Source organism: Acomys russatus, unplaced genomic scaffold (genome assembly GCF_903995435.1).
Source record: "Acomys russatus unplaced genomic scaffold, mAcoRus1.1, whole genome shotgun sequence".
Taxonomy (NCBI): domain Eukaryota; kingdom Metazoa; phylum Chordata; class Mammalia; order Rodentia; family Muridae; genus Acomys; species Acomys russatus.
Genome location: NW_026131576.1, coordinates 19,962 through 37,551, shown reverse-complemented (window position 1 = coordinate 37,551; position 17,590 = coordinate 19,962). Strand labels below are relative to the sequence as shown.

The following is a 17,590-nucleotide window of genomic DNA, read 5'->3' as shown; positions in this document are numbered from 1 at the left end:
TGGAGTCTATGCCCTTTCTTCATAACCCTCATCACCATTTTGAGAAGGAACATGTTTTACAGTTATTGGGAAAGAGTATGGTGATTGTGTGACATTGAAGGATTCTTCCATGGTTACACTTTTCTCTAAAGACCTTTGGTTTTAGACTCCTCAACATTCAGTTTCTATCTGCACCCTTCAACTTTCTGTTGTTCAGACCACCTGGTCCTTGGGACAGAGTAAAGCATGAGTAGAAAACACTCACTCTAAGTTACTACGTTTTTCCCCTTTACCAATGTCACATTTCTTTTCAAATTGGTTCAACATGTAAGTGTAAATTTTTGTTTTCTACTGTAACCCCAGCAATCATTTCCAGAATGATAGACATGAAATAAACAAAGCAATCAAGGATTTCCTGAAACTTAATGAAAATAAAGGAATAACCTCACCAAATTTGTGGGATACATTAAAAGTAGTGCTAAGTGGAAAATTCATACTACTAAATGCCTTTAAAAAGAAATTGGAAACATCACACATAAGCATCTTAACAACACAACTGGAAGCCCTAAAGAAAAGAAGCAGAAACACCCAAAAGAAGTAGAAATCAGGAAAGAATCAAACTCTGGGCAGAAATTAACAAACTAGAAACAAAACAAAACAAAAACAAAAACAAAAACGAGAATCAACAAAACAGGACCTGGGTTTTTGAGAAAACCAACAAGATAGACAAACCTTTAGGCAAACTAACTAAAAGGCAGGGAGACAGTTTCCACATCAACAAAATCAGAAATGAAACGGGAGACATAACAACAGACACTGAAGAAATACAAAGAATCATAAGATCCTGCTTTGAAGGCATATATGCCACAAAATTGGAAAATCTAAGGGAAATGGACAACTTTCTTTATCTATTTCACTTATCAAGATTTAGGGAAAAACAGTTAAAGATGCTAATTAGTGCCAATTCCCCTACAGAAATAGAAGCAATCATTGGATGGACAGTCCTCAATTTCTGCTCCATATTTATCACTGTATGTCTTGGAGGAAGGGTAAAATTGGCATCAAAGTTATTGTGTGGAGATTGCTGTCTTCCTCCATCAACTAGGAGTTCTACCTAGTTAGAGGATGTCCTCTAAGTCCCATGACCTTCTACTAGGAATCTCAACTAGAGTCACCTTTCATGTTATCCCAGAACCTACCCTGTCTTAGTTGTCCATCTTGACAGACAGATGTCTACACCCACTTTCTCCCTTCCCTTGAGGCCATCTGTCCTTCTGCAACAGCTGTCCCAAGTCTGACATCCACCTTCATTTCTCTCTGTGCTCTCTCTCCTACCTTGAACCCTATCTTCAACTTTCTTGGCTGTCTATTCCATTTCTGCTTCTGAGTGAGAATTAAGCATTCTCTCTTGGCTCCTCCTTCTTACTTATTTTCTTTGGGTCTGTGAATTCCAATAAGTTTATCTTGTACTATATGGCTAAATAAGTACATACCAAGTGTGTCTTTCTTGGTCAGATTACCACTTAGGATGATCTTTTCTAGTTACAACTACTAACCTGTAAATTTTGTGATTTTCTTGGTTTTAGTATCTAAGTAGTATATCACTGAATAAATGTAGCACAGTTTTATTATCCATTCTTGTTTGATATATTTATATATATGGATTCTGGCTGTTATGAATAAAGCAGATATGACCATAGTTGAGCAAGTGTCCATGAGTTATCCCCAGGTATTTTACTGCTGGATATTGAGTTTTCTGAGAAGGGGACTGATTGACTTCAAGAGTCAAACATACATCTTTTTAAAAATGCATCTGTGATGTCTGAAGTTATTAAAAAGTGTTCTGCCTTTAAAATAATCTACAGGATTAAGAAAAATATGAAGATGGATGTGTGGGAATATGTTTAATATATAGCCACTAATTATAATCAATTTTTAGTACAGGATGCAAATGTGGCCCAAGAAACATCCTTTCCATTCATTCATCAGTTGTTCACTCACTACCTCAGCCAATTCAGTTAATTTCTTTTTTTTCTTTTCTTTTTTTTATTAATTTATTCTTGTTACATCTCAATGTTTATCCCATCCCTTGTATCCTCCCATTCTTCCCCCTCCCATTTTCCCATTATTCCCCTCCCCTTTGACTGTTCCTGAGGGGGATTTCCTCCCCCTGTATATGCTCATAGGGTATCAAGTCTCTTCTTGGCTACCTGCTGTCCTTCCTCTGAGTGCCACTAGGTCTCCCCCTCCAGGGGACATGGTCAAATGTGAGGCACCATAGTTCAGTTAATTTCATAAGGAAATATGAGAAACTCAGGGATTCACACATGATGTGTATTTTTGACATTTCTGAATAATTAAAAAATGAAAACATTATCAGATTTGAAGTTTGAACAAAGTGTTGCCTTATCTTTACCTCTGAACAAGCACTCAACAACCACAGGTGGATAATGCCTTTTCTGGAAAATGCTTATTTTGGTGAGATGACCTCACATAAACATGTATACCTTTTCCAAGATTTCAGATTCTTATGTCATACCAACCTCATTGCAATGGATGTTTTCTTCAAACTTTAGAGGTGCAGACAATTTAATCAAGCACTGTATAGCCATTGTATTGTTTTCAAATGATCCTGTGTAGACCTTTGTCTATAATGAATATTGTACCCTTTTATAGAACAGAAGATGAAAACAAAAAGTTTGCTATGGCCTTGGCTTTCTCAATGGATGAAGTCAACAGAAACCCTGATCTTCTACCAAATACGTCTTTAATCTTTAAATTACCACACTGTCTAAGCATGTCAAAATTATATAATATCATTCATTTTTTTGAAGAAAGTCATATTATTTTTCCTAATTATGACTGTGGCAAAGAGGTAAAATGTACAATAGTGCTTACAGGACCAAACTGGGAAACATCTATCATATTTCACACATATTTTTCCAGCTTCAAATATCGTAAGGTGAGATTTTTGTGCGGTGAAAATTAATGAAATTGTGTCTCTGTTGGTGGCATTAACAAGGGGTTAAGAAGGGTGTAAGTAGGAGACTGGTCTTAGTGCCCTTATGTCAATGTATGCAGTTAAATGGTTTTATTCAGAGACTTGATGGGGATCATATATTTATTTGTATGAAATAGATATAAAGAGAGAAGTAATAGGTAAGGGGGATTTATAGAACTATTACAGATAGGTATATGTTTACAAGTTTTAGGAGGGCATCCTACCTCATGCTGCTCCCTGTGTCCTAGGTATTTCAGCTTACTTATGGCACTTTTCATCCTTTCCTGAATGACCATGTACAATTTCCCTGCCTGCATCAGATGGCCCATGAGGATACATCTCTTGCCTTGGCTATGGTCTCCTTCTTACTTTACTTCAGCTGGAACTGGGTTGGTCTAGCCATCACAGACAATGATCAGGGCATCCAATTTCTCTCATATTTGAGAAGAGAGATGGAAAAAAATGGAATATGCTTTGCTTTCATGAGTGTAATCCCTGTCAATATGCAGTTATACATGGCAAGAGCTGAAGTGTATTACAACCAAATCGTGACATCGTCCACAAATGTTGTTATCATTTATGGCAACTCAGACAGTACTCTAGCTTTGAGTTTTAGAAGTTGGGAATCTGAAGGGATACAGAGAATATGGATCACCACCTCACAGTGGGATGTTACTACAGGAAAGGGAGACTCCACACTTGACTCATTCCATGAGATTCTTGCTTTTGCACACTACCATGGCAAGATTTTTGGTTTCAAAAATTTTGTACAGACATTGATCCCTCTAAAATACTCTGATAAATATCTGGCAAGACAGGAGTGGATGGATTTTAACTGTGAAGCCTCAGCATCTAACTGTAGGACAATGGAGAACTGCTCATCCAATGCCTCATCGGAATGGCTAATGGCACAGACTTTTGATATGGCCTTTAGTGAGAGCAATTATGAAATATACAATGCTGTGTATGTTGTGGCCCATGTTGTTCATGATATGCTTCTTCACCTAGTAAACAATCAGCTAATTGACAAGGGTAAAGAACCAGATTACCACTGCTTGAAGGTAGTGTTTCTGCTTGGATGATTATTGTGTAAATAATACAGTTTTTTTTAAACTCTGCCTGCCTCTTCTTTTTTTTACATTTTTTAATAATTTATTAGTAAATAATACAGTTTTAGGAATCTCTCAGGTGTCCCAATTGAGTGGAAATGGATTAGGAAATATTCCCCCCCAAAATACTATGATTCTAAACTGTTTGATCCTGACAAAGTAAGTCTAGAGATTTGTATATATCTCCAATATAAAGGCACTGAAGTGGGAGACACTATTAATGAAAGTCAGTGATTTTGTAATAGAGCACCTCCATATAATCACACCTGTTCTAATACTGTAGACATAATTGGAACTTCCTCATTAATGCTATAAATGATGAGAAGATGAGTGTTTTTTCATTAACTGTAAAATTTGAGGTAATAAGTACTAGGATGCATTTCTCAAGGTTTATCAATTGATTCTGTCTAAACTTTAGTCTCTGAGGACCTTCCTCACAGGCTGAGTGTAATTATACAGAAAATACTGCCGTGAATCAATTCAGTACATACATGTATGTTCATGTGCTTGAATGTGTTTGTCACTGTACATTTATATACACAAACACACACACACACACACACATATATACACAGATATATACGCACATATATATGTGTGTTTCTGTGCATGCATGTCTGTGTTTCTGGCCAACTGACTGTGTGTCTGTCTTTAAAAGTTAACATAAATTGGACTGTATGTCAGTGCCTGTTTTTTTGTCTTTGTGTATTTTCTGAGGGTATATGTCAGTGCATGTGTTTGCATATTCCTCACTCTATGTTTTGTGGGTTTCTGTGTACTCAATTGCACATATGTATATCTGTGTTGCTGTGTGTGTGTGTGTTTGTCTTTGAATGTTGTGAGCATGAATCTGTGTATGAGTCAATATATCTGTGTAGGTGTTTGTATTCCATTTTATCTTTTTGTGTTTATATGTCGGGGCATGCATGTGTGTGCCTATGTATGTGTTTTGTGCATTTCTGTACTTGTGTGTATGTTTGTGTCCATATGTTCATATCTCTGTTCAGTCATTATGTTGATGTGTGTGTAAGTAAATGTCTGTTGATATATTATATGTGCATCTATGTATGGATGTAGTTCTCTGTATGCACATATTTGTGTGTGTACATCTTTGTTTGATGTATACCTGTATGTCTAAGCTTTTGGTTTTTGGTTCCTTTAAGGTAATTAAATTCAGCCAATGTTATGATAAGTTAATATATCATTTCACTCTCATCCAGATTTCCATCCAGATAACTTTAACAAATTGCCTTTCAGATGAAATCAGAATATGTTTTCTCACATCAAGGAAGGGTTTATTGACTGTAGAATTCTTCCTGTCTTTCAGATGCACCACTTGCTGAGAAAGAGCCACTTCACTAATCCTGTTGGTGACAAAGTGAATATGAACCAGAAAGAGTGTGACATCTATCACATTAGAAATTCCCCACATGGTGTTGGACTTAAGGTGAAAATAGGAAAGTTTAGCCCCTATTTTCCACATGGACAACAGCTCCATTTTTCTGAAGACATGCTAGAGTGGGCCTCAGGAAGTAGACAGGTAAGTTTGACACAACTGTACTAATTTGCATTTATGCTTTCTTGGAACTTAGTGAAATGGAATATACTGTGACATAAGGAACCTATTTCTAGCCTCCTATATCATGTTTTTTTGCTCTTTTGATGTGATATTATTATTAATTCCTTAATGAATTTAATCATGCAATGTATACAGTTTTTTATTTTATTAGAACGTGTTTTGTTTTTAATGTGAATATAAAACCACGTTTGAAGATTCATAGATATTATTTCTATAAAATAAGCAATAATCTTGGGGTACCATTCTTATTACTCTATGGTGATTTTCTCACTTATGGAGGACCTTTGGAAGAGATGTTGAAGAGCTTTAAAAAATTGAACAGAATTTGAACAGCAATATGCACTGTCTCCACTCTTCTTCAAAATTGTCATTAGAATCTTAACAAGTACCAAAATAAATGTGAAAATAGGTCCTGGCCCACGAAACAAATTGAACCAGGGTTCACCTGAAAGAATGAGTGGGGATTGAAAATGGGGAGAGAGACGCAAGAAAATTGAGACAAGTCTGGAAAGTTCTGATCAAGACTCTCTTTAATGCTGAGGAGTAAGACTTTATATAGCAAGGTCAACAGGATCCCACTTTCTCTTGCCCCAAGGCAAGAATACAATCTCCTGAATAGCTCCCTGTAAGAACTTGCTTGATCCTCTGGGTATTTCCCTGTAAGGACTTCCTTATTTCTTGCAAAGGTAGATAATCCAAAGATAGCCTAGAACACAAGACCTCCTTGAGCACGCGGCAACAACTCAAAGGTCACAGCCTACAGTCTAAGCACAAAATTTCTAACATGGCTGAATTTTTCATGGCTAAATTGTGGTCCTCACAAAAATATATGCAAAAAGAGAGAAGGAAATGTTCCTTGTTCTACATAGGGAGTTGAGGTATCCCAGCCCTACATACTGAGACTCTTTTCTCTTCCACAGGAAGAGTTGTAGTTAACTGTGTCTGGGGAGAATATGACATTAGACTGTGCATGAGCAACAGTGTGGTTTTCACATAGACCTTAATACTGAATTAAGGATTCAAAGTGAGTTTGTAAGAATCAGCAAATTTCTGATGCAGCATATACAGTCCTATCATCAGGTTCAGTATAATATAAATACATTTTTCTTTTAACTTAAGAAATCATTCAATTAACTTAACACAAACTAAGTTGTACTCAGCCTTTCCCAGTACTCACAGGCTCTGTAAAGTCTTCTTATTTCAGGAAACAATTCAAATTCTAGCTTCCTACACACAACTCAGCACTTTGTCACTAGCAACATACCAGGGTCTGTATTTTCACACATTCTCACTATCTTTACACTGAGTTTGTCATATTTGCAGTCTTAATTTATTGGCGGATATGTTTGTTATCTGGGTTTGAGTAGATAGTTCACCTGTTTCAGATTTTCTTTACTCATAACTTGTTAAACAATTGCTGTGGTTAAGCATTGACCATGTTAAAATGAGGAAAAATAATCGATTTGGCTCACAGACTACAGTCAAGGGAAGACAAGGAAGGAATTTGGAGACTGAAACTAGAGCTTAGACACTTGAAGGAGTGTTGCTTACTGGCTTGCTCTATTTGATTTTTCATACATACTTGCCTAGGGACAGTATTTTCAATAGTAAACTTGGCATGCCTCCAATGCATACACAGATATGAATGCCTCACAGATATGAAAAGAGGCTAGTCTGTTAGAGAGAATTCCTCAATTAAGATTCCACTAACCCTGTCATTTTACTGTACTTTGTTTCAGCTCAAGGAAAATTAACTAGAAAAACAAGTTACAATTTCCGTCCTGTTTGCACAAAGTAAACTAAAAGTTCCCTTTTCTTGGATTGCTAAGATTTGTAATAATCTCAACTTTTCATCCATTGGCTTAAATAGATTCATATGTTTGGCATTATACAAAGTGCTAAGTGAAATGTGGTCCCTCAGTTTCTGTGTATAAAATAATCATATTGATATATTAATATGCTAATATAATACAGTTGCGGCAAAAGTAGATAAAATTCCTGATATTAGCATGTATATTACTTTCTCAGATGCTACCCTCCATATGCAGTGTTGATTGTGGTCCTGGATTCAGAAAATTCAGGCAGGAGGGAATGTCAGCCTGCTGCTTTATTTGTATCCACTGCCCAGAAAATGAAATTTCTAATGGAACAAGTGAGTGTGTGCTGCTGTGGTAAAACTTTCACAATGGTAATCCTCTCCACAAAAAAAAAAAATGCTGAGGGAGTCCAAAAAGCAACTGCAAAAATAAAATATACAATTTCCTCCATTAATCTTTATAGGAGTAGAAACATAACAACACCTTATTTTGATCCACCTACATTTTGATCCATTGAAAATTTATGTCATATGACATTTTCTCAAAGAAACAATTTTCATAATCAAACTGCAGTGTGAGCAATTCTACACAAGATTTTTCTGTGTGATTAATCTCTATAACTACATGAAGGAAACATTCCAGTCATTAATCTTTCAAATATGTACACATTTTTTAACATATGTGTGTCTCCCTACATATGTCTGTGCACATCATGTATGTTCATAGCACCATGTAACACACATAGGGCAAAAGATTGCCTGGACTGGGTAATGGGGTGGGGAAACTATATCTGTATCCTTAGGAAAATTAGCATAGATGTAAAAAATACTACTTATAATATTATCTGAAACTGATACATAAGAGACAGAATACATTGAATATCTAGAAGCCCATTTTCAAGTGTCTGATATCATTCATTTCTAGTAAAGTAGGGGTAAATGTTGACACATAATCTATAAAATATAAGGGGTCTTATAAAAATATTTTATATATAGCACCCACTTAATAATTTCATGAAATAAAAAATTAGAGTGGTTTTGTATTGAAAACAATTAGTCACAAATATTAAAGGTTTTTGCCACCTACAGAGTCCCTTTAGTCAAATGATTACATGTTTATGCAGGCTAAAGGCAAACGGCCAATGAATAGTTTTTCTCACACTTTGCCTTTATACTCTGTAATGAAAAGCAAGTTTTAAAAATACATATCTTGGCAGTGAGACGGCTCAACATTTAAATCTTTTGCCGCTAAGAATAATGACTGTACTTACTCCCCAGGAACCATATAGCAAGAGGAGTCAAACGACTACTAGAAAATGCTTCTCATATTTATGCATTCCAATATACTGCAAAAGTATTAAACAGACTGTAATAAAATTATTTTAAACATAAAAATAACAAGAATTAGGGGTAGTTACATCAATAACTACAAAAAATTTTATTATTTGTTTATTATTATTATGTGTGAGTTGGAGGGTGTATATTCTCAAGGGCATATGCAGGGGAGAGTTAACTAATAACGCTGTAGTTATAGTTGCAGGCAGTTGTGAAATACCTCACTTGGGGTCTGGAAACTGAACTCAGGTTTTCTGAAAAAGCAGAATGGTCTCTTCATTGTTAAGCCAACCTTCTGGCTTTTCTGGCAAATTAAATAATTACAGTTGTCCAGAAATCTATTGTTTTACATAAAAAAGATTTTAAAACTTGAAGCACATCATAAGTCTCTGAAATTATCAAGTGAGTCGACACAATTTCTATCAAGTTTCCTGAGCATGCCATTTGTGAAACGCATATTGTGAATGAGGTATTTTGCTCTACACAAAAAAATCTGGGCTACAACTCTTGATTAATGGTACTTATTTCATTCTATTCATGATGTTTATCAGTATATATTTTATCACAGAGTATACTCAGAGTCTGTGTATCTTACAGTTTGGTATTAGGAAACTAGGAATGTGCAGGATGTTTCCCATGAAGATGGGGTCAAGATGAAGGGCTTTGTAGTGCTCAGTTTTTAGCGGTATCTGACTTTAGGAGACACCTAGTGCTTTTCATGAACTTGACTGAGGAGTTCTTTATATTCCCAGATGACAACATAATTAAGGACATATTAACTATTTTTAAATTTTCTACTATTAATATTATGTTTATATAAATTTTACTTCTCACACTCACATTCCTACTTCTCCCATATAAATTAAATTATTTCCAAATTTATGAGCTCACCTGTTTCTTTCATATAGAAACACACACACACACACACACACACACACACACACACCTAACCCCATGATAATTTCTTTTACTATTCTTTATATAACAATATGTTCAGGTTGGTCAATTGGAACAAGAAAAGCTATGACAAGTCTTGCCCAAGGAGAAAAGAGTCTCCATCTCTCTTAAAGACAGCATTAATTAAACAGTCAATGAACTTGTGAGGCAATGAATGTATGGGGTTGGTGGTTTTAAAACATACTCAACCATTATGTGGTTAATTTTTGATTTTATGAATTTACCATATAAGTCGTCTCATGATAGCATTCCAAATAATGTAAGAAATCTGTGCTTTATGAAAATATGGGAAATGTTCTTATCAACACAGTTAAATAGAAAATTGATGGTTCAGTTTTGTTCTCAGAGAAGATAAGAATTAATAATATATAAGCTTTGCTGTACAGCAATGTCCTTCAATTATAATATCAGCAATAAAATGGAGGTATTACAAATCATCTTCAACAGACATATTGAAATGTCTTGTCCATAAACTGTTGAAGCTGCAATAACAAATCTTTCCTTTCTCATTCAGATATGGAGCTGTGTGTGAAGTGTCCAGAGGGCCAGTATGCCAACATAGAGCAGAATCACTGCACCCACAAAGTTGTGATGTTTTTGAGCTATGAAGACCCATTAGGGATAGCTCTGGCCTTGATGTCCTTGGGCTTCTCTGCTTTCACTGCTCTGGTTCTTGGGGTATTTTTGAAGTACAATGACACAGCCATTGTGAAGGCCAATAACCGTGCTCTCAGCTACATCTTACTCATGTCACTCATGTTCTGTTTCCTCTGCTCCTTGCTCTTCATTGGCCACCCAAACTCTGTCATCTGCATCCTGCAGCAAATCACATTTGGAATTGTATTCACAGTGGCTATTTCCACTGTGTTGGCCAAAACAATCACAGTGCTTCTGGCTTTCAAAGTCACAGCTCCTGCAAGAAGGATGAGGTACATTCTGGTTTCAGGAACACTTAACTACATCATTCCTCTCTGTACTCTTATCCAAATTATTCTCTGTTCAGTTTGGCTAGGAGCTTCTCCTCCCTCTGTTGATACTCATGCACACTCTGAGCATGGCCACATCATCGTTGTCTGTCATAAGGGTTCAGTTTTAGCGTTTTACTGTGTCCTAGGATACTTAGGCTGCCTGGCCCTGGGAAGCTTCATTTTGGCTTTCTTGTCCAGGAACCTGCCGGACGTATTCAATGAAGCCAAGTTCTTGACATTCAGCATGCTGGTGTTTTGCACTGTGTGGATCATTTTCCTGCCTGTCTACCATAGCACCAAGGGCAAGGTCATGGTGGCTGTGGAGATTTTTTCCATCTTGTCTTCCAGTGCTGGGATGCTGGGGTGCATCTTTGTTCCCAAGTGTTACATTATTGCGTTCAAGCCACACACAAATGCTCTTCCAAAGATCAGGGGGAAATCATATTCCTAAAGGGATATCTCACAAATCCATCTTTGAAATGAATTGATTGATTCACTTTACATTCTGGATGTAAACCATCTTCTCTCCTTCCAATCCCACCCTTCCTCCCTCTCTCCCATTACCTCTCTCCTATTCCTCAGATAAGTGAAGATCCCCTTCTCATCCACCCAGCTCAACAAGTTGCATCAGGACTGAGCATGTCTTTTTCACTTATGGCATAGGAAGACAGTTCCCCTAAGAGGAAGTGATCAAAAGCCTGGCAATAGTGTCCATGTCAGGGAAAGCTCCCAGGCCTCTAACTAGAGAACCTTCATGAAACATCTGTTTCCCATCATCTACATCTGTGTAAGAGATGTAGGTCAAGTTCATGCATAGTCCATGGTTGTTGCTTAAGTCTCACTAAGCCCCTCTGTGCCCTGGTTAGCTGGTTTTTTTGATCTTCTATTGGAGCTCCTATTACCTGAAGGCCCTTTTTTTCTTTCACTTCACTCTTCTACAAGACGCTTTATGTACCACTCCATGTTTGGCTGTGAGTCTCAGCTTTTGTTTTGAATCACTGCTGGGTGAAGCCTTTCAGAGGATAACTCATCTAGGCTCCTTTATGCAACAGAGCAGAGTATCATTAATAGTGTTGGTGGTTGGCTCTCTTCCTTTGGTTGGGTCTTGAATTGGGCCAGGTATTCTGACCAGTAAGTTAATTCTAACCAACAACTATAAAGTTTGTGCAAGACCAACAAATACTGAGTGATTACAAGTTCTATCTGATTTTAGAATAATTATCACTGTTTCTTCTTATGGTGTTATAGCAGTCATGGCCACTACAGTTGCCTACATCATCCCAGTAACCTTGCACTCATCCATTTATGTCACAGTTTATCACTATTCAAGCATAGTGTTGTGCAAAGTGTAAAAGTTCTTTTCCTTTCTAAAATAAAAATGATCAAAATAAAATCAAAGTTCTTCTTTTAATATCTGAGTGAATGAATGACTTTGAAGCCCATTGAATGGTTATGAAAAGTTTGCAGATGTTTGCTGAAGAGAGTACTCCTGTTTTAACATAATGGTAAAACAATGTTCCTACTTGCTGGGGGAAGCGAAAGGAATCGTGATATTATACAAGAAGTTAGAATATTTGAACTTAGAGGAGAGAGTGATGGCTTGATAAATAGAAAGAATACTGAAGAAGATGGATTGACATCTCAGGAGAGAATGGCATGTCCTGCTCTAGAATAAGATCTGATTCACTACTCAGCCCTGAAAAAATTATATTAGCAACCCTGTGTAACAATAGTTCCACAGCATAAGATATCCTCTTCTGGGCTACTTGGTTACTTGAACTCACCTATGCACACACACACACACACACACACACACACACACACACACACAAAACACAAACACACAGACCCACACACGGACACACACATAAATAATTGATAATGCATAATATTTAAAATTAGAGGAAAATATTTTAATGACTCTTCATATGGATGCTGGTTTTGTTGTACAGTTAAGTTCCCAGACTAAGTACCTACTAAAGAGATATTTGGGAAGAGATGATTGATACTCTCTTTATGCATACCACATATCAACCTTCAATATTAAATCTCCCATAAGAGACACAGTTGAATGATTGACAAGCGGATAAAATAGTCTCTTTAGCATGTTTGAATTTTAGATGACTATGATGATCAAAACTCTCTGCAGTTGTCATATTTCTATCGAAGGAAAACATGGATATTAAACAGCAGCATTTCACTAAGAACTACCAAACAACTTTTTTGTTTGCTTGCTTGCTTAATCTTTGTTTGTTTGTCTGTTATATAAATATCCCCGGACCCACGTTATAAGGATTAGATTTCTTTTTAAAATACATATTTTATTTTCATTTCCTATATAAGGCTGTTTTATAATATGCTTGCAGTGATCACAGAGACTAGAAAAGAGAGTCCAGTCCCATGATCTGCCAGTAAAATGATTGCAGGCTGCCATTTGGGTGCTGGGTACAGATTTCACTATAATATCTTTAAGTACTTTGCAACATGTTTTATGTTTTAGTTAATGGATATCAGTATACATCTTCTAGAAGTTGGTCACTTTCTCAAGGACATAATCTAGCAGTTCTAGTATGAGGAAAAAAGACCATCAACCCAATGACAAGGGACTTAAACACTGAGCTATTAAAAACATCACAAATGTCTTCTAAAAACTTTCATTTCATTACATAAGGTGACAGAAAAACAAGTGAGAAAAACTACCTGTGTGGCATTTGTATTGAGTCAACACTAAATAAATAATCATTTGACTAATATCATCTGTATGAAGGGTAATATAATTTGAATAATTTTGGCTAATAATTTTCACTATTACAACCATTCCAGGTACTATTTTATGACTTTATTAACTGGGTGTTATATGTAACAACATTGAATATAAGATTACTCAATATTTCATATCATTTGTTAACATTTGTCACACTTGTCCAAATTTTAAAAGACAGCAAACCTTTTAAAAGGGGTTTCTAGAAGGTCCCAATTATCCCTTCTGTTGTATGACCATTTCATTTAAATGTCCTGTTAAATTTTTCTATAATTGGTTGTCATGTAGGACTGTAAGATCTATTTGTAACATTTTTTATGTTACAGTGTCTAAATAATTACTGTCTTCTATAGGACACATATGTTGAGGCATCATCAGATTCAATTTTAAATGCCTTTGCAAGTAAGCAATCACCTCTAATTAATGTACAATCTCAGAATCATCCTATTTAGAACTCAAGACAAAAGCCCCCTGAAATTCTCTATAAGACTGTATGGAATGGTACCCATGTTTTGTTTTTTGAAACTCTGCAAAATGGAACACTTAAGCTGTGGTAAGCAATTGCTTTAAGGTGACATTAATAGAACCTGTAAATTTTTACATTTTATTTAATTAATTTATTCAGATTACATCTCAATTGTTTCCTCTCACTTTCATCCTGCCATTTTTCTCTCCCTTCCACTTGCACTCTATTCCCCTCCCCTAGGTCTGTGACTGAATGGGACCTCCTCCCACACCTTACAGTCACAGGCCATCAAGTCTCATTTTGGTAGCCTGCTTATTCATTTTCTGAGTGCCACCAATGGGAAGTCGTCAAATATGTGGCACCAGTGTGCATGTCAGTGTCATTCCTCTCTCCCCATACAACTGTGGATGTCCTGTCTATTTGCTAGATCTGAGAAGGGGTTCAATGTCTATTGCATGTATTAGACTTGAAAACATCTATTTTAAATTCATCATATTGACCTTCATCTATTAATTGATTCTGAAAATATAACACGTATTCTGATTCTGATGGCTTATCAATGAAGCCTCTAGTGTTTCAATGGAATAGCATTCTTTAATTTTGTCACAAGGTGGCACTGTAGGCCTTATATTGAATTTCCCTGAAGCTCCTTATTTTTATGAGACAGGGTGTCTCTGCTTAATAGCCCAGGCTGTCCTAGACTGTCTTTGTAGACCAAGCTGGCTTTGAACTCAAAAAGATCCACCTGCTTCTATCTCCAGAGTGCTTAAATTAAAGAAGATGTCAAGCCTGGTTTCCCTCAGGATTTTTAATTGTGGTTTAAGGAATATGCTAGTCTCTGTTTTTAAAACCTTCATTTTAGCCTTCAGTTTTCAGTCTCCTTTCTCTCTAAGCCTGACTTTTTTTGATGTTCTTTAAAATGAGATATACAATTGAGTTATAATTGGACATGCTTTTTTGTATGGGGACAATAAAATTTATAAAGCCTACAACCCCCAATTCTACAACATTTATCAATTTTTAATATGTAATATACTTTATCTTTTAATCTCTTAGTTTTCTCACTTTATGGAGACTTGTTTTATTATTCAAACTCTGTGTTTCTTTCTGTGACTATCTGGTTTGTGTTTCCAGATTCAGCTCAGAAGTTAAGCTATGGCAGACTCCATACTCTCAGAGCAGTATGTTCCTACACCAAGCCCAGTCCCAGATGTCATTTTGCCTGTTCACACAGCAGCCACACCTCGTAGGTTGTCATGAGTGCTTTGGGTACCTCAGTCTTGGGAAGGGCTTATAGGTTGGTAAAATAAGTATTTTTAAATTAATGCATGCATATATTATGAAAAATATACTAATAATCAGCCCAATATTCATCCAATATTTATCAGAACACAGGTAAAAACAGAACAATTTAAAAATCACTTTAAAATGCAAATAGAAGGACAAACTCTGAGGACCAAATTTCTAACTGTCCTCCTGAGGGGGGCTTCAGGGAATCTGGTTCATAAGTTTTGTTTCAAAGCCTCTACCTGCCTCCCTGAAGAATCCATCTGAGAGTTCTATCAGCCATCCAGAAGAGGGCTCCTGAGCCACAGGATCATCCTGCCTCTGAAGCATGGCTTTACCTGCCTTCCCAAGGAAGGCAGCCATGCCTCCAGAGACACACAGTTCTACCCTCCTGCCCATGGACCTTCCCACCTTAGCAAAGATAGGGATGCCAGATTCCGGAAGTACCCAGTCTCTGACTCAGGACTCTAGATACCTTCCAGTACCACAGCAAACAGCAGAAACACTCATCTCAAAACAGGGACAAGTAGGTGGGTAACGGGGCAGCAAAGCAACACAACCAACAATACCCATGGCAAAGTTGGACCACCAGAACCAAGGAATCCTACTACAACAAGCCCTGGATATCTTTACACAACAGAAACATAGGAAAATGATCTTAAATCTATCCTTATGAAGATGAAAGAGACCTTTAAAGAGGAAAAGAGTAAAATCCCGTAAAGAAATACAGGAAAATACAATCATACAGGTGAAAAAAAATGACTCAAATGGCTCAAATCCTGAAAATGTAAATAGAAAAAAAAGGAAAACACAAACTTACAGAATCCAGGATATGGAAATTTAGGAAAAAGAATCCAAATGACAGATGTATGCATCATGAAAAGAATACAGGAGATGGAGGAGAGAATCTCAAGTGTAAAAGATACAATTGAAGAAACTGATACATCTGTCAAGGAAAATGTTAAACCTAAAAGGCCTCTGACACAAAACATCCAAGAAATTAGTGATGCTATGACAAGACAAAATTCAAGAATAATAGAAATAAAAGAAAGAGAACATTCCCAGCTGCATGGAACACAAATTGTTTCAACAAAAGCATAGAAGAAAATGTCTCCAATCTAAAGAAAGAGAAGCCAATAAACATACAAGAAGCCTACCAAACACCAAATTGATTAGACCAGAAATGGAAATCCTACTGCCACATTATAATAAAAGTACTAAATGTACAGAACAAAGAAAGAATATTGAAAGCTGCTAAGGACAAAGGCCAAGTCCTACAAAGTCAGACTGTCAATGGTGATAACAAGATATTCCCTGTCAAAACCAAAGTTAAGCAATACCTGTGCAAGCACCTAGCCCTAAGAAAGATACTAGAAGAATAACTCCAAAACGAGAAGGTTAGTTAACCAAAGAAAACACAGGATATAAATAAGTCCTCTGCAGCAAAAGCAGAAGGAGGAAGCACAAGAATGCACACACACACACACACACAGACAGAGAGAGAGAGAGAGAGAGAGAGAGAGAGAGAGAGAGAGAGAGAGAGAGAGAGAATCACTACTAAAATAAAAATAAGAGGAACTAACAAACATTAGTCATTAGTATCCCCCAACTTTGATAGATGTAATACCCAATAAAACAACATGGGGTGTGCTTTACTTCAGATGAGGGCTGTACTTAATCAGTACCATGTAGAATCCAGTGCTTGTCAGCGAACATGATCTGCAGGAGATGCAAAGACCAAGTGTTAACAAGACAGCAGGCTCCAGAAAAATGGTTGTTTCTAATGGAGGGGGTTTAAGGCTCAACATCCTATATGAATTTACTGTACAAATCTGCATAAGAATGGTAAACACAAACTGAGGTTTCCGTACCTTTTTCTCAAGTCAAGTGGATTCTGCAGCCACAGGATGTAATCACAGGGAGACCATGCCCTCTCAGTGTTTTAATGCGTTATTCCAGACTTGTTTGTTTTTATTGAATTTGTTTTTGTTCAGTGAGAGTTTTAAAAGATAACTTGTTCAAAAGATTCTTCATGTATTCTGTTGTAATATGAAACAACTTTTTGAAGAATAAAGACAAAGTTTACAATTCTAGGAGTTAAAAAATGACAGAAGCCAAGAAAAGGGATGCTTAAACAGGATGCTTCATGTAAAAAAGACACCTCATCAACAAAGATAGACATTATCTAAGAATAAAGGTTTGGAAAAAGGTATTTCAAGCAAATTTACCCAAAAATGAAGCAGAAGTTTCCATTTTAATATCTAATAAAATAGAATGTCAATAATAATAAATTTAAAAATTGTATAGGACACTTCATACTCAACAACAACAA

The 17,590-nt window shown here is 36.4% G+C and overlaps 1 protein-coding gene across 1 annotated transcript; it reads left to right on the top strand.

Moving 5' to 3' along the window:
• Nucleotides 1-2,655: 2,655 nt before the first annotated feature.
• On the top strand, nucleotides 2,656-11,195 carry LOC127186299 (vomeronasal type-2 receptor 116-like; the record flags this gene model as incomplete). Its single annotated transcript, XM_051142727.1, has 5 exons — nucleotides 2,656-2,941; nucleotides 3,229-4,041; nucleotides 5,417-5,629; nucleotides 7,697-7,820; nucleotides 10,291-11,195. Coding segments are annotated over 5 exons (2,341 nt in total), but the record flags the coding sequence as incomplete, so codon positions are not given.
• Nucleotides 11,196-17,590: the final 6,395 nt, after the last annotated feature.